This window comes from Phascolarctos cinereus, unplaced genomic scaffold (genome assembly GCF_003287225.1).
Source record: "Phascolarctos cinereus isolate Bilbo 61053 unplaced genomic scaffold, phaCin_HiC Scaffold_9;HRSCAF=440, whole genome shotgun sequence".
Taxonomy (NCBI): Eukaryota; Metazoa; Chordata; class Mammalia; order Diprotodontia; family Phascolarctidae; genus Phascolarctos; species Phascolarctos cinereus.
In genome coordinates this window covers 48,985,986-49,013,105 of record NW_027556402.1, presented here as the reverse complement: position 1 = coordinate 49,013,105, position 27,120 = coordinate 48,985,986, and the positions used below count along the sequence as shown (strand labels likewise).

The window sequence follows — 27,120 nt, the reverse complement described above, 5'->3', positions numbered from 1 at the left end:
TGCCTCAGTTTCCTCACCTGAAAAATGAAGGTAGAGTACCTACCTCCCAGGGTTGTTGGGAGGATCAAATGAGATAATATCATCAAAGCGCCTGGCACATAGTATGCACTATAAACTGTTTCTAGTCAGCAGTAACATAAGCTCGGAAGTTTTGTGTCCCAGGATGGAATGCTTTCTCTTCCTAGTAACATGTCCACTAACCAGAATAAGAAATGTGTGTTTGTGCATCCCACAGCATGGTGCTGTGGGAAGAGAACCAGATTTACAGTAAGAGAACCTAGATGTAAATCTTGCCTCTGTCTCTCACTTCCTATGTGACTTTAGGCAAGCCACTTCCTGCCTCTGGACCTCAGTTTTTTCATCTGTAAAATGAAACTGTTGTACTAAATGGCCTCTGAGGTCCATTGGAGCTTTGTATCTATGATTCTAAGATTCTTTACCCCCTATAGGTATCAGTTTCCTCCTCACTTAAATGAGGGTAGTGGACAATATGGCTTCTGAGCTCTCTTCCAGGTCTAAATCTAATCCTATAATCTTACTCTTAGTAGATTGCTGCTGTCATGGATTGTGTTGATTTCAAAATATAGTGCCAGGTCACTGAAAGAAGTCCAGTGTCATCTTATATACCATTGGGCTCCAGGGAGGGTCCAACTGAGTGCTCACAGCCCCATCCCCAAGCCTTTAGGAGAACACAATGGAGATGGCAACAGCAGGAAGCTGAAACAATCTGAGTTTTGCAACTTCCTGTCCCCGGCTTTGTAGGAATGTTGTTTCATCTCCTTCTTAGAAAAGGAAGAGAGCAACTTAACCATCTCTGCTCTGCCAGTAGTTACCAAGAACTTTGTGAGATTAAAGAGAGTGATTGATATACTCAAGGACAGCTCTGTAGTCTTTGGATGAAACCCTAGGATGGGAATCAGAAGACAGATCTGATTTCTAGTTTTATCAGGACTATCCTCAGGCAAATTACTGTTAAATTCAATTTCCTTATCTGTAAAATGGGTATAGCAAATCTTTTCCACCTATCTATCATACCAAGAAATTATGAGGATGCTGTCTGTGAAGCTATTTGAGATCTCTGAGAGGGAAAAGATAAATACAAATTGATTTTTCCTAAAGTTAAACATTCTTCCCCCCCACCACCACCTTTGACTAGGTTGAGAGTTGAAATAAACATTTATGAGAAGCTGGTAGTGAGCTTTTTGTTTTGTTTGGATTGGTGAAAACAATGTAGACTCTTTCTCAGGGTGTCCTGATGACGGTGAACTAGTAATCATTCTTATGGAAAACTGTAAGATTAAGCAATGCTAATGTTGTTTGAAATACTGGGCTAGCCAAGCACTTTCTTTTCTCATGATTCAGAAGATATCACTATCAGTCTGCTGTTTAATCACTTTCTGATTAATGAGGATTGAAATTTTAGATCCTATAAACTGTTTCTAGTCAGCAGTAACATAAGCTCGGAAGTTTTGTGTCCCAGGATGGAATGCTTTCTCTTCCTAGTAACATGTCCACTAACCAGAATAAGAAATGTGTGTTTGTGCATCATGTATTCCTATCCCTTCTCTTTCACTGTTATGCCCTTCCTGGTCATCCTGTTTGCTTTGCATTCTTACTGGGATGCTAACCAACCAGAAACTTTATTTCTCCTTAAAGATATGAGAGGTCTGACTTACCTATAAATTGCCAGTCTTTGAAAAAAAAAACCTTGCATTTTTTTTAGTGCTAGCTAGTCATTTAAAGAGACACTGATTCAGAAAGTATTGAGGGATAGCTTACTTATTTGTTTTTGTGGACAAGAGCATTTTTAGTCATCAATAAGGGATTACTCTAACAACGAAGGATTATAAATTTGTGGTTAACATTTTTGCCTGAAATTTGGATCTCTGTCATTGGCATTTCTGAAATACTAGAAGTTCAGAACCCTGTTTGGTTAAACATGCCCCCAGAGGTGGCCTACTCTGATTCACCTGTTCATATGTAAAGGTGCAGAGATAGAAGAAAGAAATAGAAATGTCCATGAGAAGTCCCTCTAAAGCATTATTCCTCTTTTTTTTTTTTTTTGGTGAGGCGATCGGGGTATTCCCCTCTTTTTCTAATAAAACAGTGCTAGAGGTATCAGAAGTAGGGAATGGCATCTCCAGAGAAAGAACTGAGAGTCTGAATGCAGAACAAAGCATACTTTTTTTAAATTTTTCTCATTTTTTGTCATGTTTCACAACATGACTAATGTGGAATATATTTTGCATGACTGCACATGTATAACCTACATAAAATTGCTTGCCTTCTCAATGGGATTGGGGAGTAGAGGGGGGGGATTGGAAAGAATTTGGAAATCAAAATTTAAAAACTGTAAAAATGGTTTTTACATGCAACGGGGGGGAAATGAAATATGAAATCATTGGGAAAAAAAGAAATGGGGAATAGAACCTTTGGAGATAATCATTAGCATGTAGGCATGTCTATGTCTACCTATACATGCATACATTCAAACATAATAGAAAGGTACTAAAAGAAAAGAAAAAAACCTTTTCATTCAGCCCTTAGATTTATTAGATTTTTATTAGATGTATATTTTATTAGATGTATTAGATTTTTGCTAAGTAAATAACGGGCACCACACAACAAATGGAAAAGGAGAGTTAGAGATTTCTCACATTTCTTTTCTTCCTCTTTTTTCATTTAAATTCTATGAACATTCGCTTCAAAGAGTTATGCTGATGAAGACCCTCCCTATTTAATTTTGTCTGTCAGTTGCTGGCTCTCAGTTGGAAATAAGTGGGTGATGGAGAAGGAGGGTGGGTGAGAAGCATTGCATTAGGAGAAAACCAATTTTGTTTTAATTACTTACTGGCAAATAAATAATACTCTGATCTGCTCATCTTTTTAAAGGGAGAGCCAGGTTTCATTGGTCCGCAGGGAGAACCAGGGTTACCAGGGTTACCTGGAACAAAGGTAAGTAGATTCTCATTTCCTTGGCTTTTTTTGCAGAAGGAGGTGGGCAAAATGATTCACAGGGGAATGAAATAAATGAGACAATGTACCTCCCCCCTTCCTCCATTATATAAGCTGCTAAAGAGCTCTGTAGTCTAATGGCCAGGTAGGAGTGGAATTTTTAAGCAGAGTCAGGCAGCCACTAACTTCAGCAGAGAATATAACTCACCCTCATCATTGCGACTCCTTTGGAGTCAGAGGCTAGAAATAGTCCTTTCATAGATTCCACAAGCACCTGGGTACCTGAAAGAGACACTTTGAAGAGCAGAGAGATTCTCTAATATAAAATCTTCAATGGCTTGTCCCACGAGACAGCTCCAAAGAGTATGCTAAAAGCATTTATAAAAGCCTGCACGCCTAACATGTGAAAAATTATTTTGCTATTTATCAAGTCAGGATGAAGCTTCTTTTTTATCTTCTCAGGAGGAAACAAAAAAGCCCACGTGAGCTTAAAAGATAAGGATCTGAAATTTTAGTTTTACTTGTGACAGATACAAGTCCTAGATAAATCAAAGAGGGTAATGTTAGACCAAACAGCATTCTTTTATTTTTAAACAACTGCATCCTCTTCTATGTGTTGAATTCACTGAAAGTAAATGAGAGATGGTTTTAGATAGTCAGGTCTGGGTGTTCATTAACCATCCCTGGAAGAAAAGCCCTGAATGTATCAGTCTGTAGATGGAGGACCCCATCCTCTCTGGAGAAGGGCAGACCACCTCTCTTCTTATCAGTGGAAGTGATGTGTGTGGCCTGTCAGAGGCAACCAATTCACTTTGCTTTACATGAATGCTGGAACACAGCCAGCGTATGCAGATTTGGGGTGTTCTCATGCACTTTTCATGCAGTAAGGTGTCCAAGTACACGTAGCACCTATTTTAACCTGGGCAGATTTTAGCAAGTAATCTCTTCACCTCCCGCCCTTTTCATTCCCCAACTGCTACTAGAATTCGTGGTCCTCATCGTCCTTTTTCTGGATGACAAGCAACGATTTCTATCGACCAGGTCACAGATCAAAGGAGCATAGGTTCAGAGCTCTGAGGAATCTCAGGGGTCATGTAGTTCACCCTCTTCATTTTACAGATGAGGAAACTGAGGCCCAGGAAGGCAGAAGTGACTTTCCCAAACATATTGTAGCAAATGGTAGAGGAAGAAACTGAACCTGTCAGTATGAAAAAAATCTAGAGCCTGAAGAGGCCTGAAGAGGCTATGTGGTCCAACCCCCTTACTTTAGGAGAGGTTATGAGATAGTACCATGGATATGGAGTCAGAAAGCCTGAGTTCAAATCTGACCTCAGATGCTTCCTAGTTATGTGACCCTGGCAAATCAGTTAACTTCTGTCTGCCTCAGTTTCTTCATTTGTATAATGAGGATAATGATACTACTGCCCAGAGTGATTACAAGGATATAATGACATAAATGTGTAACGTGCTTTATAAACATTAAAGTGCTACATACATGCTACTCATTTTGTTGTCCTCATTACTAGTGCCCAGGAAGACCAAATATCTTGCCTAAAGTCACTTAGATTTGTACGTAACAAAGCCAAGATTTGAATACAGGTTTCCCTGCCACCATTCAACAGTTCAGTTCATCAAATATTCATCAAATGCCTGCTCTGGCCAAGTTACTGCCTTTTTCTGGTTCAGTCATTCAGTCATATCTGACTCTTTGTGACCCTATGGACCATAACATGCTGTTACTGTCCGTATGGTTTTTTGGGCAAAAATACTGGAGTAGTTTTTCATTTTTCCTTCTCCAGTGGATGAAGGCAAACAGAGGTTAAGTGACTTGTCCCGGTTCACAAAACCAGGAAGTGTCTGAGGCCAACTTTGAACTCAGGTCTTCCTGATTCTAGGCCCACCTCTCTATCCACTAAGCCTCGTAGCTGTCCCAGTTGTTATTCTAGGCCCTTCCAATTCCTCATTCTCCCATTCTCTATAGTACACCATCACCAGATTGATCTTCCTAAAATACTGATTTTATCATATAGGGAGGATTTTATTAGGTGATCTCTAAAGTCCCCTCCCACTCAAAATTCTAGTGTCCTATTCAATTCAATAAGCATTATTAAGTGCCTTCAATCTGTACTGCAAGGCACTAGGTGCTGGGAATACAAAGATGAGACATTTGGCTTGACTCTAAGAAGCCTATAATCAATGGATTACAACATGCATGCCAATGTTATAAGCCAGAATTTGGTTAAATGTAAAGAGAAGGTACAAAGTGCTATGAGAATTCTAAGAATGGAACAATTTCCAGCTGATAATGAAAGCTTCACAAAAGAGGTACCCCTGAATTGGGTCTTAAAGGAAGAAAATAGCTTTCAATAGGTAGAGATGGGGCAAGGGGGGGCATTGATTCTGTGCATGGAAACGGAAACAAGAATGGAGAATAATCCAGTTTATTTGGCTGGAACACAGGGTAGATGAAGGGGTGTAGTATGAGGTAAGGTAGGTTGGAGCCAAATATGGAGGACTTTGAATGCCAGGTTGAGAATTTGTCCTTTATCCAGCAGACAATGGAGAATCACTAAAGGTCATGAAATATGGGAGTGATGTGATCAAGAAATGTGATAGGGAGATAGTGCTGATAATGGGGGATAGTAGATTAGAGTGGGGTGAGATTGGAGGAGAACAGTTAGGAAGCGATTGCAGTATTATGGACAGGAAGTTTACAAGGGCCTGAACTCCATTGGTTACAATGAGAATTGAGAGAGGCAGAATGATGGAAGAGATATTGTGGTAGGTGGGGCAGCTAGGTGGCACAGTGGATAGAGCACCAGCCCTGGAGTCAGGAGGACCTGAGTTCAGATCTGGTCTCAGACCAGAGACTTGACACTTACTAGCGGTGTGACCCTGGGCAAGTCACTTAACCCCAATTGCCTCACCAAAAAAAAAAAATCTTACCCTTCATTCAGAGATCAACTTGATCTCTTTGACTTCCCTGAGTTCCCCAGCCTCCACTGGTTCTCTCCCTCCCCGTAGCATATACTGTTTATTCTGAGAGTGTGCCTTTAATTAAGTATTCCCTGGCATTGTTGCTTCTCTGCCTCATATCTGTAGGTCTAGTCTTCCCTACTTGATTGTAAACTCCTAGAGAGGCAGGTCCCCATTTTTAAACTTCTCAGGTATTCTCTCTTTGACATTTAGCACAGTGCTAGCTAAGCACACAGTAGGTATCTTTAACATGCCACATGAATAAAGGCCTTGACTATTCTAACTAGAGACAGAATCACAGACAGTACAAATGCATCAAGCATCTTTTAAAGCCACTCTCTTAAGGTCTTTTTCGTTGTTGTTGGGGGAGTTGCTAGCAGGGAGTCAAGACTTCATGTGTTTTGGAAACTACTCATTAGGAAACTCCCTCTCCTGATAAAAACAGACAATCCATTCTGCAATTTAGAGAGTAGCCTGCATCTCTGTGCAATTAGGTGGCTTGTCCAAAGTCACACAGCCAATATATGTTGTAGGCGGGGTCTTCCTGATTTCTAGGCAGGCTTTCTAATGCTTCATCATCATCATCATCATCATCATCATCATCATCAAGTCTGTGGAGTTTAAAGCCATCAGGTTCCAATTTAGACCTGATGGTTTGCTGACACAAGTCCATAAAAACTTTTGTTCTAAGATATTTTGTTCATTTTAGGCAGTTAGGTGGATAAAAAGTAGTACTGGAATTCAGAAAGGCCCGTACCTCACTTATTATCTATATGACTCAGGGTAAGTTGCTTTCCCTGTCTGACTCAGTTTCCTCCTCTATAAAATGGATACAACATTTACCTCATGGGGTTGTTATGAGGTTTAAATAAGCTAACACATACAAAAACCTTTTTGAAGTGCTATATAAATGCTGGCTATTATTTTTAAATAGTGTATGGATTGTATTGGGTTTATATCACCACATCCTTCATCACTAAGGTTGTAGGGATTTTTTTTTCCCCATCAGTAACCTGGACTGACTACCTACTATCCCTAGCTTAGCAGGAAATCCATTTACTGACCAGCAGTTGAGAACAAGATGATGGGATCCAAAAATAAATAAATTCCATATCTTTCCTGTATGCCATAAGTTTACTTGGAGAAAACATTTTCAGTAGATAACTATCAGAATCAAAGTCATTGGAGTTTTTTTGGTTTTTTTTTTCAAATTGGCCCATTTTTTGGGCTCTACTATGTTTCCTCTCTATGCCCCCAAACCTGTTATTCTGTAATGATGAATATTGGCATTTTGTCACTTGTATATGATGTGATCTGTGACAGGGTGAACGTGGAGAAGCCGGGTCTCCTGGGAGAGGTGAGCGAGGTGAACCTGGAGCTCCTGGACCCAAGGTCAGTTGTCTTTGCCCTGTGAAATGTTATTCATTGGTCTGAAAATGTGTACCACCTGCTTCAGACCAGGAAACGAAAATAAAGCTCAACAGGTGTTGAAGGGACCTACAAACTCCCAAATAGTTTCTGAAATGAGTGCATACTGGGTCTTTTCCAAATGGGATTGATTCTATAACTTCACTTTTCCAACTTGATTTACTCTGTTTACTCTCTTATCTTGATTAACCAAGTCCATTGAGATGGGCATAAGAAGACGAGGGAGATAACGTAGCAAAATCTTCCTCCTGGATGTGTTTAAAACTTTCTGGGGAAATATAAAGTCTCTGCTTATTTGTATTGTATGATGGTGAATAACACCTTGAAAATATTAGAGTAAAAAGATTCATTTGACTGATCTTTATTCTGCTAAACTTTCCTGGCAGCTAATGTGGTAACACTTTATTTTAATTGCCCATCCTACTGACACAGGAAATAATTTACTCTTTGAAGAATAGGAAATTTATGTAGACAAACCCTATTAAGACTAATGAGAATTATTCATGTAAATCCTCCCCTTGTTTTGATGAATCATCATGGAACGGCTAGGTTGGTGGGAAGACATGGGACCCAGGAACCATCCTGGTTTCCTTGTGTTTATGGTTATATACCCTGCTGGATATATACCTATCCCTAGTATTGGGGCAGCTAAGATAAAAGGTTGTTCACCATTCTGCGTTATTTTTAATCACAGCTAATTCATTTCTCTGTTCTTAACTTTGCTTGCCATTTTCTCTTTTCCACCATCGTGCCCTCCTTATATCAGGGGAAACAAGGTGAATCAGGAGCTAGAGGTCCCAAAGGGTCAAAGGTCAGTAACAACACTTCAGTACTTTCTACCAACACTACCCTTCTCCCCTCTTCTCTCTGTCTCTGTGTCTTTCTCTGTCTCTCTCCAAGCAAAAATGCGTAGAATTTGGAGAATTTAATTTTTACAAAGAGCCTTATTTTCACACTAACTCACATGCTGCCATTACTATTAATGCCTCCTCATTCTGCCACCTTAACACAATTGGACTTTGTTTCATCTCAGTCTATTTTTTCAGGGTGGTTACTGCTTTTTCTTCTTGTTTGTAAATTTGTTTCTAGGCTGTTTTCTTTAGGTGAGGTTGAATTTCCATTTTTTTTATCAAATAAAATTGAATTCATTAAACAAAGAAAAAAGCTAGGTGTTTTTCTCCCCGGTGGAATCATGGAATGATGCACATCACGTGTTTTGTAAAGGCCTCTCATGTGCCTTAAATTTCAGTAAGGGTGAGTGCCTGTTCCTTCAGTGAGTATTTTGCCAGATGAAATGTTTCCCCTACCACACAAGCAGTGCCTTTTGTAAATAAATAAATAAAAGTCCGTGGAGAACCTACTCAATATTCATTGGAACTTGCCATTCATCAGGGTTGTTTACTCACAAACCTGCAATTGAGTGACAGGATGGGGGAAAACAGAAGGCAAGAGGTGGTAGCTCTCCAAAACTCAGTCAGTGTGATCACTGTGGTCCTTGCTATTAAGTATCATGACATTACAAAGGATTCTGAAGGCCAGAATCACTCAGTTTCAGGTGGATGAATGACAGTGTTGCAAATGAAGTCTCTAAGGAAGAAAAAATATGGGCGGATTTTGCAAAAATTCCTGTGAGAAGTTTCTGACTGGCACATTGAATTTTAAAAATGTTTATAGAAAGATTGCTATATTGTAGATAAATTTAAAAGGGTATGTGCATATATGTATTATATCTGTGTGTGTGTGTATATATATATATATATATAAAATTATCATTTATATATTTAAATGATTTCTAATCCCCAGTGGGTTGGTTTCTTTTACAAAGTGAGATGTTCTGTTATTACTGACTAAATTGTGTGTGCCAATTGCAGTCAAAATGTTATAAGTTTCAATTACTGACTATTTTTTTCCAAGAATGAGGAATTTATTTTTTGCTTTGTTTTCCCTGGGCAATAGGGTGATCATGGAGACAAAGGTGACTCTGGAGCTCTGGGACCAAGGGTAAGTGTGCCCGCCATCTTGCATTGCTACTGTTAGCCTATATACAAGGTATATAGCCTATATACAAGGTAGAATTTGAAATATCTACTTGGAATGTTGTGATGCACACACGCACACACACACACACACACACACATATACATATTTATGCATAAACATAGTGGTAGCATCCATATATATATATATACATACACACATATATATACACATACATACACACATCCATATATAGATATACACACATATATACACATATATGTATGTGTGGATATGTATATATGGGAATGCTACCACTATGTTTATGTATATATATGTATACATATGTATATACACACACATATATTATATATAATGTATAATGTATATTTTGTACATATGGAGAGAGGGACAGAGAGAGAGAGAAAGACAAAGAAAGAGAGAAAGAAAGAAAGAGAGAGAGCGCACAAGGGGTAGGGTCCACTGTAACTATTGCTGTCACCACTGTTGGCCCAACCAACAGGTTCATTCTCTCCTTTACGGTCCTAACGGAAGAGAGTAAAAAGTATGTAAGCGGTAATAAACAAACCTAGCTCCAAGACAGGAAGATCTTAAAATTCCCTATCTATTTTTCACTCTGTTCAGTCTCAACAACTACCCTATGATCATCTGTCTATAATGTCCATTAGGCTGTTAATTCAGTAATAAAAATAGACATCAACCCATGAACCTTGGGCTTAAATGAAATCAGGGAATTGGTAGAGGCCTAATGGGGATTAAAGACTGTCAGCCTAAGAACTAGCAGAAAGAAGTCGGAAGAGAAGCAGCCTGGTGAAACAGATGAGCTCTGGACTTGGAATCAGGAAGACCTGGGCAAGACAACCTCAGGCACTTACTAGTTGTGTGGCCCTGGGCAAAATACTTAACCTTTCTGGGCCTCACTCTCTCCATCTGTACAATAAAGAAGTTAAACTCCAAGATTTCTAAGGTTCCTTTCAGCTTTAAGTCTGTGAGACTATGAAAAAGATTTCATAAACAACATTTTCCTTTCTATCCCCTATTTGTGCTTTGTGCATCACAGACAAATTAAATATGTCAGCTTTAATTAAATAGTATTGCTTGTTTTTAAATGGAGCCTATACTTGTGGGCAACTCAAAAATTCTTTGCTGCTGAGAGATGCTTTGTTCTCTTAAAGTCAAGAGATTAGAAGCAGTCTATAAAATGAATATGAAGAAAAAGGAATGACTTGGGTAAATAGAGATAAATCCAGTGCAAATGTTGACATCTCATTTTAATTTTTATTCTAATAACTATTAGAAACTCTTTGCAAAGTTAAATTTCTTCTATCTCACCTCTGAGGAAGTCCATGTCTTCTGTATGTACCTCAAGGAAGCTAGAAGTTGCCTAACTTCATGAAGAGAACAAAATTTGGCCATACCTGTTTGTCTTGAAAGGGCAAACACAAAGATATGGTTTGGGGGCTGATTGGGTGGGAGGCTCAGAAGTGGTGGGGGGAGCAGTTCTGAAAGTACAAGAGTATTGTTGGTATATACTTTTCAATGAGCAAATTCTTCTTAATATATTCATAGGGTCCTCCTGGGCAAAAGGGAGATCCAGGAGCAACAGAAATCATAGACTACAATGGCAATATTCATGAGGCCTTGCAGGTAGGTGAACATTTCCTTCTACAAAAAAGAGAAACATATTTTGGTTCAAACTCTTTTAGTTTCTTGCCTTTCATAAATATATGAAAGTCTCAGTCTCAGAGGGAAAGAATCCTTTCCCATTTCCTAAAGTAAATCACTTGATTCCATCCCTCAGACCCTTGCCCCCATGATTATCACTCACTTCATCACAGTGCCCTTCCCTTTCACCTTTCAATATGCTTGAATCTCTTTACTTTTAACTGCTGCCGCTTTCAGCTACTGCAAAATCTTTGCCCATTCTTCCCCTGCCAAAGCTTTGAAAATATGGGCTTCTTTCACTACATTCCTTGCATAAGCACCCACTCTCTTCTTAACTCTGTCTTTCATCACTACCATAGCACTGAAATGGTTCCATCAAGGTCTACCAATGACCCCCTTCTCACCAAAGCCATGAACTTTTCTCACTACCTACCTTCCCTGACCTTTCAATGGCATTTCATAATGAACAAGCATTCTGATAGCTTTCTTTCTTTTCTTTCTTCTTTGGCTTCTTTCTTTCTTCCTTGGCTTCTATGACACTATGCTTTCCTGATTCTCCTCCTGCCTCTCAAATTAATGCTTCATCTGCTTTGCTCTGCTTCTTCCTACCTACTAAATCTCTGGTTTTGAATTCTCTATTCTTCCTTCTCTCTCTAGATAGATTAGATAGATATATATAAACAGAGGTAGATATAGATACATGTATATGCATGTGTGTGCAGATCTAGGTATATACACATATATTCTTTCTCCATATTATTACCCTATTATCCTTTCTATAATATGTGGTTATGTTTCATATGCCTATGTGTGCATGTATATATTTTACATAAGCATGTATATATTTGTTTATATGTTCACACACATACCTTACCTGTGATTTTATCAGTAAAGGGAATTTCCTGTAAGAAAATTCTTTTATCAGTATAGATTAGCACCTACTCTTAGTCTTAAAAATTAAGCAATTTTCCCAGGAACTTGCCATCAGAAGCAGAACAGCAGCAACTGAACTCCAGTCTTTTTTTTTTTTTTTTGGCTAGGCAATAGGGTTAAATGACTTGCCCAGGATTACACAGCTAGTAAGTGTTATGTGTCTGAGGCCGGATTTGAACTCAGGTCCTCCTGAATCCAGGGCCGGTGCTCCATCCACTGCGCCACCTAGCTGCCCCCTGAACTCCAGTCTTGATAGCTCTAAGGCAGAAGTGACCTTTTGCTGCCTCTCTTACATTTAGATAAAATTGTTCATACACACACACACACACACACACACACACACACATAGAGAGAGAGAGAGAGAGAGAGAGAGAGAGGAAGGGAGGGGAAGAGAGGGAAAATATGTGGAACAGGGACTGGACATTTGATTTCATTTGTACAGGGAGCTCCTGGGTAAGAAAAATTCCTTTACTAATGCAGATCAACATCTTCTCTGAAACTTAGTCTCAGAGAGTTACCTAGAGCACTGAGAGGTTAAGTGACTTTATCTAGGGTCAGAGCCAGTGTGTGTCAGAGGCAGGACTTGAACTCAGGTCTTCCTGACTCTGAGGCTGGCTGTCTTTCCACTTTGTCACAGTGCCTCATGAAGACAATATATATATATATATATATATATATATATATATATATTATATATATATATATATATACACACACACACACACATACATATATACATACATACATACATATATATACATACATGCATATATATACACACACACACATATACATATACATATTTATATATGAAATAAGATTATGCACACACACATATACAAACATGCACACATGTATACATATATGGTGGGACAATATTGTAAAGAGACACACAAACCTCAGTGAGCTTATCCATTTTTGTGGCTTCAGTTCTCCCTTTTACAAATCCATATGTCTTGCCTTGACACTTGCTTCTATTCCAACCACATTTTTCCAACTGCCCACAGATCTTCTTCCACTCAGCTGTCCCGCTCCCATCTCAAATGCAAAGCACAGGACACTGAACTCATTGCCACCACTCTCCCCTCATTAAAAACCCAGGTCTCCCTTTCTACCTCATTTCTATTAGTAACACTACTGGATTATTCTTCCAGTCTCCTGAGATAAAAACCTTGGACTCCTCTTTGCTTCTTCCCTATCCTACATCCCTCATTTCTAATTCATCACCAAATCCTTTCATTTCTTTCTTCAAAGAGTTTCTTGAAGTCCCTCCCCGTTCTCCCAGTTCAAACTCTGATCATCCCAGGTGTATTACTTGAGAAAATTAGCTGATCTTGCTTTCAGTCTCTCCTCCTCCATTTCATTCTGCCCAACTAATCTTCCTAAAATGGGACTTTGAAAATGTGACTTTCCTGCTCAAGAACCCACAGTGTCTTACTGTTACCTACCGCATTGTGTGCAAACTTTCCTATCTGGTTTTAAGACCTTCCATAATCTTCGCCACATCCCTCCAGAAATCCTACCTAGTACACTACATTTCTCCCTTCTTTCCAACATACACCCTACTTGCAAGTCAGATCACCGTCCATCCTGTCTCCCATAAATGCGGTGTCAATTCCCACCACTTCTGTGTATTCGCTTCTGCCCTTCTTTCCTCCTACCTTTCATTTGTATGAATCCTATTCGTCCTTCAAAGTCAAGTTAATGTCCCCTCTCTTCCTTGAGGTCTTGCTTACTCTAGCCCATACTGACTTCCATTCCTTCTCTGCCCTTAGAGTGACCATGTGATTTAACACTTAATTGTTCCCTAGCTGTTGAATGTAAATCGTGTCTCTTTTCCTCACACACTAGTCTTAGGCATATGTGAGGGTTTCAAAATTCTATGATTTGAGGGGCAGCTAGGTGGCACAATGGATAGAACACTGGTTCTGGAGTTATGAGAACCTGAGTTCGGATCTGGCCTCAGACACTTGATACTTACTAGCTGTGTGACCCTGGGCAAGTCACTTAACTTCATTGCCTAACAAAAAACAAACAAAAATTCTCATGATTTGAGTGAATCACCAAATGCACAGTGACTCTAGCAATAGCCTTCTCTGCTTGAAGCTTGACTCAATTTTGTCTTGCCCTGCTAATTTATTACTTTCTACGTTAGCAAATTTGTGAGCACATGACTTTACTCACATTACCTAGCAAGATAAGAAAAAGACCTAGAAGTTTTACTGCTCATGTAACTGATTTTAACTAATAAAACATTAGTAGACCTTGCAGAGACATCTGTTCCTTAGTTCAGGAACACCTCATTTTCTTTAGCTTTAAAAAAAAAACATTTTCTCTTTGTTCTGTATCTGAAAAATACAAAGGGAAATATGCTTAAGATTTGGTAAAGTGTTGCTTTAGAATGTTAGTATGCAGTATATACAATCAATTTGATTTAGGAGCCCAAAGAGCAAGGAGATTAGATATAAGCATCAGCCCTGTTGTTACCAAGCTCCAGTTTCCTGATTTTATTTCCCTCTACATACATGTATATGTATATCTGCAGTGTGTTTGTAGTGTAAAATGGCTGTATTATTTATTAATTATTGATTGAGAACTGTATCTAATTATAAGGTTTGGTCACTGATCAGACATGTGGGATGAGAGAAAGAAGCTAAGGGCATTGAGGTTATGAACCTCAGTGACCAGAGGATGGTGGTGTCCTTGATAGTAATAGGAAAATTCAGAAGAATGGAAACATGATGAGTTTGACATGCCTATGGAACACTGAGTTCAAAATGTCCAACAGGTATTTAGTTGGTGATGTGGGACAGGAGATCAGGAGAGAGACTGGGGCTGAATAATAAATAGGTCTGCATAGAGATTATAATTGAACCCACAGAAGCTGATGAGATCACCAAGTGAAAGAGTACAGAGAGAAAAAGAGAGAGGGCCTAGGACAGAGTCTTAGGGGACACCCAAAGTTAGTGTGCAAAACCTGAATGAAGATGTGGCAAAAGAGACTGAGGAGTGGTCAGATAGGTAGAAGGAAAAACAAGAGAGCAGAGTCATGAAAACCATAGATGGAAAATGATTAAATAGGGCCAAACGTTTCAGAGAGGTCAAGAATGATATTGGGGCAGCTAGGAGGCACAGTGCATAGAGTTCTGGGTCTGGAGTCAGAAAGACCTGTGTTCAAATCCAACCTTAGACATTTACTATCTCTGTGACCCCAGGTAAGTTTCTTAACCTCTATTTGCCTCAGTTTCCTCAACTGTCAAATGAGGATAATGATAGCACCTACTTCCCAGGGTTATTGTGAGGATTAAATTAGTACTTGGCATATAGTAAGCACTATACGAATGTTAGCTATCATTATTTCTTTCAGCCTTTACCACAGTGCCTGGCACATACTAGGTGCTTAATAAGTGTTTATTGATTGATTGAGGAATGAGAAAATATCATTCATTTTGGCAGTTATAAGACTGCTGGTAATTTTGGAGAGAGTGATTTCAGCTGAATGATGAGGTCAAATTATACGATGTTTTGGTGTTTTGTTTTTGTTTTTGTTTCTTAGGATGCAAGAGATTCGGTTATGTTTGTAGGCATCTAGGAAGGAGGAAGGAAATAGGAAAGGACTGAAAATTAGAGGGTAAGGCTAATGTCAGGAATAATCTGCTAGAGAAGGCAGGAAGGATGAGATCAAGGGTACATGTCAAAGGTTTGCCTTGGCTCCTCTATGCACACTCAGAGACTGAAGAGAAGGAGGAAACATTGAAAAATTATAACATCAGAGGAATGTGAGCCACTTGAATGAATGAAGAGAGTGCATTTCAGTCATAGGGAATAGCTTGTGCTAATTCAGAGGTGGGAAATGAAATATTAATTTCAGGAACTGCTAAGAGTTCAGGTTGGCTAGAACATAATGCCCTCTGCCTCCTTTTTCACTGCTCCCTTACTAACACAAAATGGAGGTTAATTTTTATTTGTAGCTATTGCAGGGCTTAGCATGGCCAACAATTATATTTGTTGGCCAATCTGCTGGCAGTTAGACTCTTCATGCATAGCTAAGTTGGTCCTCGGATAGCAGCCCAGCACTCTGGACCATAATTCAAGTCTTTCTAGCTTGGTATAAATGTCCACAGTTTTTGTTTGATTGTCATAACCTTTGTCAGAGAAGGCATTTAAGCTGAGCCTTGGCAGTGATTAAGAGTTCTAGCTAGCCTGTGTAAGCAACAGAGGCACAAGATGGCACAGAAAACAGCAAAATACTTGTGGTGATTTTATATGACTGTGTATCAAAGAAGGAAAATTGGGGTTATCCAAAGGACAATGGAGAGAGATGTAATGGAGGTAAAGTAGAATCCAACCTATTTCCAGCAATGTCTTGCATGCACAAAGATGCTCATACCATCAAAGACACGTATGACTAGAAAAGGACATGACAAGAGTGAGGGTAACAGATGGCACCCTGGTATTTTGGGAATGCTAAAAGACCTAGAAGAACACTAATATGTTGGATATCTCCTCCACAGAGAATTTATAGAAAGATTTAAAAAAGAATTTCGGGCATGAATAGGTTACAATTTACACACATAAGTGAAGAGTGTAACATCACATGTCCTTCAAAGGCAAGTAGGATAGAAGATTAGAATGCTTGGAATCAGACCTGAGTTTGAATCCTGTTTCAGACATTCCCTAGCTGTGTGATCATGGGCAAATCATTTAACATCTCTGTGCCTCAGTTTTCTCATCTGTAAAATAGGAATAAAAATAGCACCTCTCTTAGAGTTGTTGTAAGGATCAAATGGGTCCATATGTACAACACTGAACAAACCTTAAGGCACTATGTAAATGCTAGCTATTTTTGAATAATGTACAAGATATGGTATATTTATAAGGTACCACATTGATAATATAAAACCAAATGATTATACATCATTTCATTCCATAGCCTGTACTCCATAAGACATTTGTTTTCATTTTAATTTGCCAGGCAGTTAAGTTTTGAGCAATTAGCAATAAAAAAAAAACCCTCTGCTTCCTAACGTAAGCTTTAATATTTCTCATAAACTGTACCTCTTCTTCAGGTGTAAGGCAGAATCAGTGATAGGTAATTTCAATCTGGCATCATTATGGGACACAGGGGACAAAACAGCCTTTGATTCTAAAGGGCTTCACGCGGGAGTTCTTGGGGAATAAATTACTGAACAGCCTGGCTGGCTCAAACCAATTTATATTTGCTGTAGTTCATGCTTCCCATTTCATTTCATGTCTCACTGGAGAGAACAAGACTTCTTATTCTATCACCACTGAAAGCCATGGTTTTCAAATTACTACCAGAGTTCAAGAGAGAACCCTGCTGGGTTTATGTATCTTCAACTTTACAGGACTAGATACAAAATGTGTATTTGGTTGCAGGTGTTAGGATAGCACTGTGTGATTGCATGTGGGCACTTCCAGGTGACCATAAAAACAGCAGATCTGTGAAGCTGGCTTCATTGATAGTCATTTCTCCTGTAAGTTAGCAGGACAAACAGTAAATGCCCTGCATAAGTTTCAAGCCTATTGAAGACCATGGAAACTTAACTATATTGCTGTTTTAAAGGCAATCTGTTAGCTATTTCAGTTGTTAGCATCAGCTTCTACAAGCAACAATTTCAGATTATCAGGTATATCATTCATTTGGCAACTCATAAAACTGTTCAAAAAAAGAAAAAAAATGCTGTCGTATTTATGAAAGGTAAGAAAAATAATTTCAAGTTTAGGTAGAAAATGTGATTTATATGTGCTATCTGTTCATCTGCTTGGTTTTGTTTAAATATTACTAAAGGCAGATGGACTATATTATTTCTCCTCACCACTCTCTGGTTTTGATTCTGTTTTCCTGTTTAAAAGTAACATTTTAAAGGATGGTCTCTCTCCCTCTCATTTTCTTTTTTTGTTTTTGTTTTTGTTTTTTTTGGTGAGGCAAGTAGGGTTAAGTGACTTGCCCAGGGTCACACAGCTAAAGTATCAAGTGTCTGAGGCTAGGTTTGAACTCAGGTCCTCCTGACTCCAAGGCCAGAGCTCTATCAACTGCGCCACCTAGCTGCCCCTCTCTTTCATTTTCTAATTGCTTCTTTGAAACAAACAAAAAATAGTCATTTAAAATAAAGGAACTAAGAATTGTGCCCCTAGTATCTACAAAACCAGTCCAGGCAGTTCCTTCCTAGGTAACCTCTTCCAGAATCATCAGCATTGTCCATTCCCATATTTGCTGGAATACTGTGTTTGTATGGGTTTTTTTTTAACTGAATTCTTAATTATAGACATTTTCTATCTTAGAGCTGTATAGTTTTAATCATCTGTCATGTTTGAGGCTGAAATGAACACAATCAATTTTATTGTAGAGATGATGTCACTGAGGGACTTGTTAGGGTTGTTTAATTAAGTACTACTTTGATGAATCTGAGATCTCACCAATGATTTTACTCCTTCCAGCAATGCAGACTCCAATCCATCCATCGCTCTCTCAACCTGCTTGACTCTTGTCCATAGCCTTACAGAAATTGCCCACGGAGGAGTCTTCCCAATGGCCCGATGGGTTTATTCTATATCCCTTTACACTGTCTAGATACCAACAAAGTATATGGGCTATTCCCCTCTCACTATGTGACTGGCCTACCCCTGTGCCACCTATAGTTCATTTGGATTGTATCTATAATTTCATTTGATAGGGAATCCGTGGCAATAAAATTTCCTATATAGTGATGTTTGTTCTACAACTTATCTGATGTATCCCAAAAATCTAAGTGCAATTTCAAGCCTTAATAACTTAAAATTGTAGTAAGACTTTTAGGACACCTTGTATTATTCTTAGAGAGGTGCCTGAGGGGTGGCACATCCAAAAAGTGTCAAAATCAGGCCTTGAACTCAGATCCTCATGATTCAAAGTTTGATTCTCTCTACCTATTACACCACAGCTATTTCCCAGTTAAACATCAAGATACAGAATAATATTGAGAATCAAATACCCAAATAAAGAAAGAGAATTTTAATTTTTTTTAAAAAAATGATATTTGTAAGTTCCTGCAATTCTGAGATGCAAATGGGAAATATGGGTCAGAGAAAGATTTTTTTTAAAATGACATTCACAAGTCCTCCAGATAAACACTAGGAAGAAACCCAAGGTCTCAGCAAAGTGTAAGATTCCAGGATGGATTTTTAAAATAATGAGAATCAATAGATCTTCTGGGTCCTCTAAGCCAGGGCTTTAGAGATGAAGAAATTCAGTTATTCTGATAGCAAGCAGAACCACTGAAGAGTTTTCTCCCAAGTGGTTTTCTTCAGAACTTTTGATGAGGTAGCAGACTCAATAAAGCTATTACAGGAAACAGTCAATCCTCTTGCAGTTGTGATTTGCAGGCTTAAATATTCACAGTGAGGCATGCCAATCCACGCTTCCTCCTCAAATAGCATAATTATGCTTTGTTACTGTACTCTCTCCATACTATTATAATCAGTATGGGGCAGCTTTACACTATTAATTCACACCCTTAATCAAGATACCCAAAAGGCCCAAGAGGAGAGAAAATGGGCATTGATGATCATTATAATATAGTGCAAATGGAATTCCCAATTGCAAGATTCTCTAGAAAGAAACTCAGTAAATGGCAAGGTTCTCTTACACTGGTGACAGCAAACTTCCATACTACATATGAAATAACCAGTGATCCCCTGTACCTGAAACACACACAACTTTCTCATTTTGAATATTTTTTGGTTCTAAACCACAATTTTCATCAGTATAGGATTCTTTTTGCCAAAGCATGTTGACCACTATTCTTAGAAAGTACCTAGGTACACTTCTAAAAGGTTAAGTGACATATTCAGGGTCACACACTATGTGTCAGAGGAAGGATCTGATGGCAAGGATTTTTATTCCTTTTTCTCACTGTACACTGTCCCTTCTCCATAGTCCTGCTGGCTTTTCACATGTAACTATTTCCCTTGATTTTAATTTTTGTTATTTAAAATTTTTTTTAAATTTTTATTATTTTTTTCTAATGGGAGAGATAACATCTGTATGAATTAGTACATTAAGATAAATCTAGGGTGTTCTAAAAGTTTTGGTGCAGTTTTTGAGCTACTAAAACATAAAACTGAATAGAGTAGGGGAAAAGGAGTGGATTGTTAAAAGACTGAAAAGATTAGCATTTGGTTGTGAATAGCTTTTAATGCCAAACAAGTGACTTTGTATTTTATTCTAGAAGTAATAAGGAGCCATTGGAATTTATTGAGTTTGGGGGAGGGGCATGAATTGATCAGACCTATATTTGAGGAAAATCACTAGCAGCTGTGAGGAGGATTGATGTAAAGAGAAACTTGAAGTAGGGAGACCAAGTGGGAGTCTACTGCAATACTTCAGATGAAAGGTGATGAGAGCCTGAACTGGAGTGGTAACTGTATCATAAGGGGGATAAATGTGAGAGATGTTGAAATTACAAGACTTGGGAACAGACTGTATATGTGTGAATGAGACTAAGGAATTGAAGGTGATACCAAGGTTTTGCAAGCACGGGTGATTGTGAGAATGGTGATGCCCTCAACAGTAATAGGGAAATTCATAAAGGGATGAATTTGGGAGGGGAAAATGGTGAGTGCTGTTTTGGAGATGTTGAGTTTGAGATGTCTACTCATCCAGTTTGAAATGTCTGATAGACAGTTGGTGATGCAGGACATACTCATCTTTCTGTACATCCTCAGAAGAGTTCATTATTAAGCAAATGTAGTAGTATATTTCTGTGTGCCATATTGGTAACATTGTCTTTTGTCGATACATTTTTCCAACAGAGGATTACTACTTTAACTGTCACGGTAATTCCTATTGCATGTTTTCCTCCAGTTCATAAATGTGTCTCTTCTGTGTGGCTGCATGTTGGTTATAATGGTACTCCTTTATTATTCTTGTTTCCGATATTTATCTCTGGGTTTCCTCATGGTGATAAACTCCTACATCATGCTAGCCCTGGTTGAATTATACTAGGTTCTATCTTATGGCAGGAAAAAAAAGTCTCTTTCACCTTATAAAAGAAAACATGGCTAAAACATGGAGATTATATTATGAGATGAAGCCAGTGGAAACTTATTATTAAATATCACAGCTATGGCCTTAAATGTTCATAAAATCTGGCTTACGGGGAGGGAACATCCAGAAAAGTAAATATTTATAGGCTGAGTGTCTTAAAACAATGAATCCAGGGCCTAGAGGGAAACCTCCATTGCCAAAGAATTCCCGTTGCTACTTTGACCTAAATGTTTGTGTTTATCATTAACATATGAAATTATAGAGTTCTCCTAACTTAGTGATCTGTTATGCCCTGTAGGATTATTCCAAGCTGTAAATCAGATTTTATCACAATCATTGTTTTTGTGTGTAATGTTTGTGTATTAGCTGTTTTCTGGAGTTGTTTGGTACCTAATCCTGCTCTCGTTTTTTGACATCTATGTTTCTTTCTTGATTTAGGGACCCCCAGGACCTCCGGGACCACAAGGATTGCAGGGACCAAAGGTTATCTTTTATTTTACTTGTTTCCGTTAGCAGTATGTACATGCATCCATGCACAGTTCTCCACAGTAGACAGGATCCTTGAAGGTCAGCAGTAGTTTCAGTGGGAAAAACAGAGACAGAAACAAGGGGTGAAATTTAATCAATGAACTAAAGTAGGAATCTGACATTTTTTTAAAAAGTATCACTTCAATTCCGAACGTGCGGGATTCTGGTTGTCATTAAATTATTCGTGATCATTCAAACCACTTTGTGCATTTAAAGGCTCTCTACTTGCCATACTCTTCCATCATCAAGGGCACGATGCCATCTTTGTGTGTTTAAAAGCAGATTTGCCATGTGATTCAGTGCATGACTAGGGATGTTGTGAGGGTAGATAGGAAATATAAAGGCACTTTCAGCTGAATACCTTATGTCTGTTGGGTATACGGTTTCAAAAAGTTTTCATATGTTGCGTTAGAAGTAATGAAACAATTTGATGGTGCTTAGTAACCATTTCCACTTTGTAGTTCAACTAAATTGCAATCTATGTTGGTTTCATTCAGTATTTTGTTTCTTGGTGAAATAGTACTTTCTAAATTCTTGAATGTCAAATTACAAAATTCTGGTGAGTGAAGGGTCAATCATACATGTGAATTACATTTCCCGATAAACATATGGGATTAAATATTTAAAGGGATAAATGCTTAGAAAAATAATCATTATCCAGCCCAAAGTGACAGCACTGAGTGCTATTTAGTCAGTGAGCAAAACTAGGACCTGGCGAGTTCGCCTTGTTCCAGGATTCCGTGGCATTTGTGTTCAACTATACTTCGCTACTATAATAGAGAGAAAGAACTCCAAAATAAGAAAGCTCTTTTCTCTCCATATGGATTTCATATGTTCAATTTCATACCTTCCCAAATAAGCCCTGGAAAGCTTTAAAATTATGTTGTAGCCCACAAAACTCAGTTTTGTTTTCTTTTGTTTTTCAATCAATGAGAGCAACATTAGTCATTTCATGTTGTGGTTTCTTATTCCATCACACCAAATCCTTCTACAAAATACAAACTTGAGCCCACTTCCTTGAAAAATGGTCCGTTTGGCAGATCAATCAAGCTCTAAAAAGTTCACTTGTAGATAGTCCTACATAATTGTCATAGAATCTGATCCATAGCATTTAATAGATGATGTCTTGTGATATAGATTCAAATATACTCAGCACATCAAAACATCTCCCCTAAAACATAATAAATATGTATAGCCTATGAAATTGTTTTTCACATAAACACTATCTCTATAATAAATATTATCAGACCTTTCACAAAATCTGTTGGCTTATTGTCTTTCCAAATGAAATATGGCCAGATGTCTGTAAATTAAATAAACCTTGGTCTGGTGTTTGAGGCACAAGTTAATATTTTTAATAGCTTCAATTAAAATATATAAATCATTCTACTTGTAGCGTAAAGTAAATAAGAAATACCGTCATAATGTGAACTGTAAATAGTAGCTCCTTCCTAGCATGATGTAGGATATTAAATTTACCTAGAAGTAATTTGATAATCAGAAGCTCTTTGATTTATTGTGTTCTCCAATAATTATAACTCTTAAATAACAACATATTCACATCGGTTATCATTTTGCAATCAGTATTTGAAACAAGTGCCAGTTTTGGGAATGGTGGTGTCCTCTGATAGCTGCTACCAGGGAGGCTGAGGCTGGTGAATTGCTTGAGCTCTGAAGTTCTGAGCTGCAGTAGGCTAAGGGTACTGAGTTTAACACCAATATGGGCAAGGCCCCAGCGAAGGGGCAGTTATCTAAGGTAGGGAGAGCCAGCCTGGGTAGGAAACAGAGCAAGTAAGAGCTTCCATGCCTATGAGTTGCCATTGTTCTTCCAGCCTGGAGAAGAGAGGGACCTAGTCTCAAAACAAAGGAAAACTGTGCCAGTTAAAATAGAGCTGTAAATTCAAGGAACATTCATTGTTATGCTTTGGGAAAATGTCAGTGCTTGACTTTGTTCCAAGCCTGGGTTACCAAGAGAGAGTACAGAGGATTTTGAAGTAAAAAAAGAAAACCCACAACTTAACTCAGGCTTATAGATTTTTGCTGCAGGGCATGGCCTGACCTGCCTTTAAATTGCCTTGATGAGTTTACTCTTACTGCAAATATTTAGCCTAGTTCTATTTTCACAAATGTAGCATTGGGTCTTAGCTACTTTATACAAGCACTGAAGTGAGTAATCTCGGAAAGCACTCACTTCCCAAGTTCGACATGTGTTATGATGTCAGAATTTCTTATTCGGTTCTGATTTGGATCATTCTAATTTATTTCATCTGATAGGTTAGAGTGTGTTGTTACTTAGCGAAGCAAATGATGAATGGAGACCAGGGAAACACTGTTTATTTTCCCTTTTTAACAGGGTGAGCCAGGATCTCCAGGAACACCAGGAGTTGATGGTGAACAGGTATATCCCAAGTATATCATCGATGCTGTTGCCTTTGCACCATTACTTCTATTGTTGTTATAAGACAGGAGTTTACGATCCATAAAACCTAGTCCATGACCATCACAGAGTTTGACAAGTGATTTGAAATTATTTCTTTTAGTCATAATTTTAAATTAATCATATTTTATTTTAAGATCATATTGATTTCAGAAAATATAACTTATTTGATGTTTTAACATTAAACATAATAATGGTTATAATCTGTAAATTATTTTATTTTTTGTGATAATAATTGGTCTTTATGTAGCACTTAAGTGTGCAAAAAAAACCCTTCATTGTATATGGAGTCATACAATTCTATGAGGCAGACAAGACAGTATTATTTTTATTGCCATTAACATATGAAGAAACCCCAGCTCAGAGAGATTAAATAACTTGTCTATAGTCACATAGCTAATAAGCGTCAGAAATGGTATTTGAAGTGAGGTCTTCTAACCACTACACCATGCTTCTTCTCTGTGATATCAATGTGACTTTGTACTTGTATAACAATTTTACATTAATGCTTTGGCCTCAACAACCTTATGAAATAGGCAGGCCTTGGATCAAAGTGAAAAAGACAATAACTTATCAAGATTTAGATGCCATATCATTTGAACAAACCCTTTTCATTCAGTAACAAATTAAGGAAAAAATGATTTTTTTAGATGCTCTGTGCCAATGTATCATTGTACTGGGTACCATTTGCAGACCTATATTGGTCTCTTTTAACAATGATGTTCATAATATGTTATATATAAGTCATATAGTCTTTGAGCTGAGTGAAATTGTGAAATTATCTAGTCCCTCTTCTTTATTTTTTAGCATGGATGGAACATGGAACTTGTGGACATGAAGCAGAGAGGGAGGAAAAGGAGTTGTCCCAGGTCACAAAGCTCATTGGTAGAACCCAGGTCTCCTTTTTTCCATCCCAGAGACCTTTTCAATAGAGCACATTATTTCCATTTTACAGATGAGAAAACAATCTCAAAGAGGTTTTGTGACTTACCTATACTCACAAGCATCAGACCTTGGATTAAAACCCAGATCTTCACTGTTCAAGCGCAACACTCATTCCCGTATGCCTCAATGCCTTCTCACATTTAATTTTTTTTTTAAAAAAAGGAAGTGTACCCCTATTTCAACTAGTCTCAGAAGAGGACTTCATCTTTAGGATAGCTTTATTGCATCTTATAATGAGAGCTCCATGGTGGATAGAGAACTGGCCTTAGATTCAGTCATTCAGAGGTTCAAGTCTCACCCCTGACATGTTAGTTTTATAACTCTGAACAAATCATCTAACCTTTCAGTGGTTCCTGGAAACTCTCATAGACTATAAGCAGTAGAAGTTACTTATCTCATTGATGATGATAATAATGATACTTAGCATTGACATAGTGCTTTAAGGTTTACAAAACACTTTATAAATATTATTTCATTTTACAGTTATTGTGAAGGTCAAATGAAATATCAGTGAAGAACTTATGGTGATTGGCACATAGTAGGGGCTATATATAAATGCTTATTCCCTTACCTTTTGCTACCCCCTTATCATCACAAAAAACCTGGTACTATTATTATGCCCATTTTACAGATGAGAAAACTGGAGCAGACAGAGGTTAAATCATTTGCTCAGGGTTACATAGCTGGTAAGTGCCTGAGACCTGATTTGAACTCGGGTCTTCCTGACTCCAGGTCCAACATTGTATCTATCTACTGCACCACCTAACTGCTATCAGTAAAGGAACTTCCTCACTGGTAGTTAGTTTCCTACATAAATGAAATCACAGGTCTAGATAAAAACAAAACAAAAACTTAGTATTAATGATCTTCATTGTCCATAATTACCAAGGATAGATGTAAAGATATGCTAGCATTAAAAACCAAAGATAATACCACCTCTATATGATAGCTTGGACATCCTAGAGTCTATATAGGAACATGTTCCTATTTGTACCTTATTTACAAATATTTGTTGTGTTCCTATCATCCCGTCTCACTAAGGGAAATCACACTAGGATAAGATTTCTGGATACAATTTCTGATCCATAAACTATGAAAACACAGATTCCTTCATAATTGTTGATTCATTCATGACAATTTATTAAATTACATGCATGGTTCTATATCAGGTGTTATAAAGCCAGGTAAAGAATAAGGGAAGACTATTTTTGTCCTTTAGTTGTTCAGAATCTAGAGAAGGACACTGTTCGGTGGTTTCAGAGGCTATGGCATACCATCTGTGATGCTTCCTAAAAGGAAACGAATGCTTCCTTCTGGCCACATGCCTGCCATCTCTACTCTGATCAGGACTCAGCCAGGGACAATTCATTGATGACAATTCTTTCCCAAAGGAAATTGCTTCAGTGCTAATTGTCTGAAGCTATGATCCAGTGATCCTGTCAGCATGATGAAAGACAAACTCATGCATTTCTTATATGTAAAATAGGTATGATAATGTCTGCACTGCCTATTTGAAAGGACTATGAAGAGGATAAAATCAGATAAGGGATATGGAAAAAAACATTTAGGAGGAGCATTAATGACGAATGTTAAACATCGTTAAGCATTTGGGGGCTAGTAAACTTTGTAGCAGTGATTATTTCAATGAATAATGTCAACAATATTTACTTGCACTTAAAAAAAAACAAACCTCAGTAAGATGGCATAGTGGATAGAATGCCAGGCCTAGATTCATCTTTGTAAATTCAAATCTGGCCTCAGACACTTACTAGCTGTGTGACCCTGGGCAAGTCACTTACCCCTATTTGCCTCAATTTCTTCATTTGTAAAATGAGCTGGAGAAGGCCATGGCAAACTACTCCACTATCTGTCTTTGCCAAGAAAACATTCAATGGAGCCATGAAGAGTTGGACACAACTGAATATCAACAAGAAAAAAAATAGAGACATATTTGATCTTTAATTTTGAATTGGCATCCAGTTTTATGAGAGGCAACACAAATAGTATATAGAAAAGTGGCTTTGGAGCCAGGAAGACCAGGATTCAAGTTCTACTTCTGAAATATGCTGGCTATCTGACCAGGGACAAGTTATGCAGCATCTCAGCACTCTAGGTGACTCTCTAAGACTCTGTGTTACCTAGGATGTGCCAACTTGCACTGAGAGAGAGAGAGAGAGAGAGAGAGAGAGAGAGAGAGAGAGAGAGA

The 27,120-nt window shown here is 38.1% G+C and overlaps 1 protein-coding gene across 1 annotated transcript in view; it reads left to right on the top strand.

The window, feature by feature from the left end:
- COL25A1 (collagen type XXV alpha 1 chain) overlaps window positions 1-27,120 on the top strand; it is a 563,954-nt gene that overhangs the window by 486,864 nt on the left and 49,970 nt on the right. Inside the window, exons 19-26 of the mRNA XM_078148267.1 lie at window positions 2,893-2,955; window positions 7,255-7,323; window positions 8,126-8,170; window positions 9,316-9,360; window positions 10,927-11,004; window positions 20,770-20,793; window positions 21,443-21,487; window positions 23,886-23,930. Coding sequence (XP_078004393.1) covers window positions 2,893-2,955; window positions 7,255-7,323; window positions 8,126-8,170; window positions 9,316-9,360; window positions 10,927-11,004; window positions 20,770-20,793; window positions 21,443-21,487; window positions 23,886-23,930 — 414 coding nt within the window. The remainder of the gene's footprint in view (window positions 1-2,892; window positions 2,956-7,254; window positions 7,324-8,125; window positions 8,171-9,315; window positions 9,361-10,926; window positions 11,005-20,769; window positions 20,794-21,442; window positions 21,488-23,885; window positions 23,931-27,120) is intronic.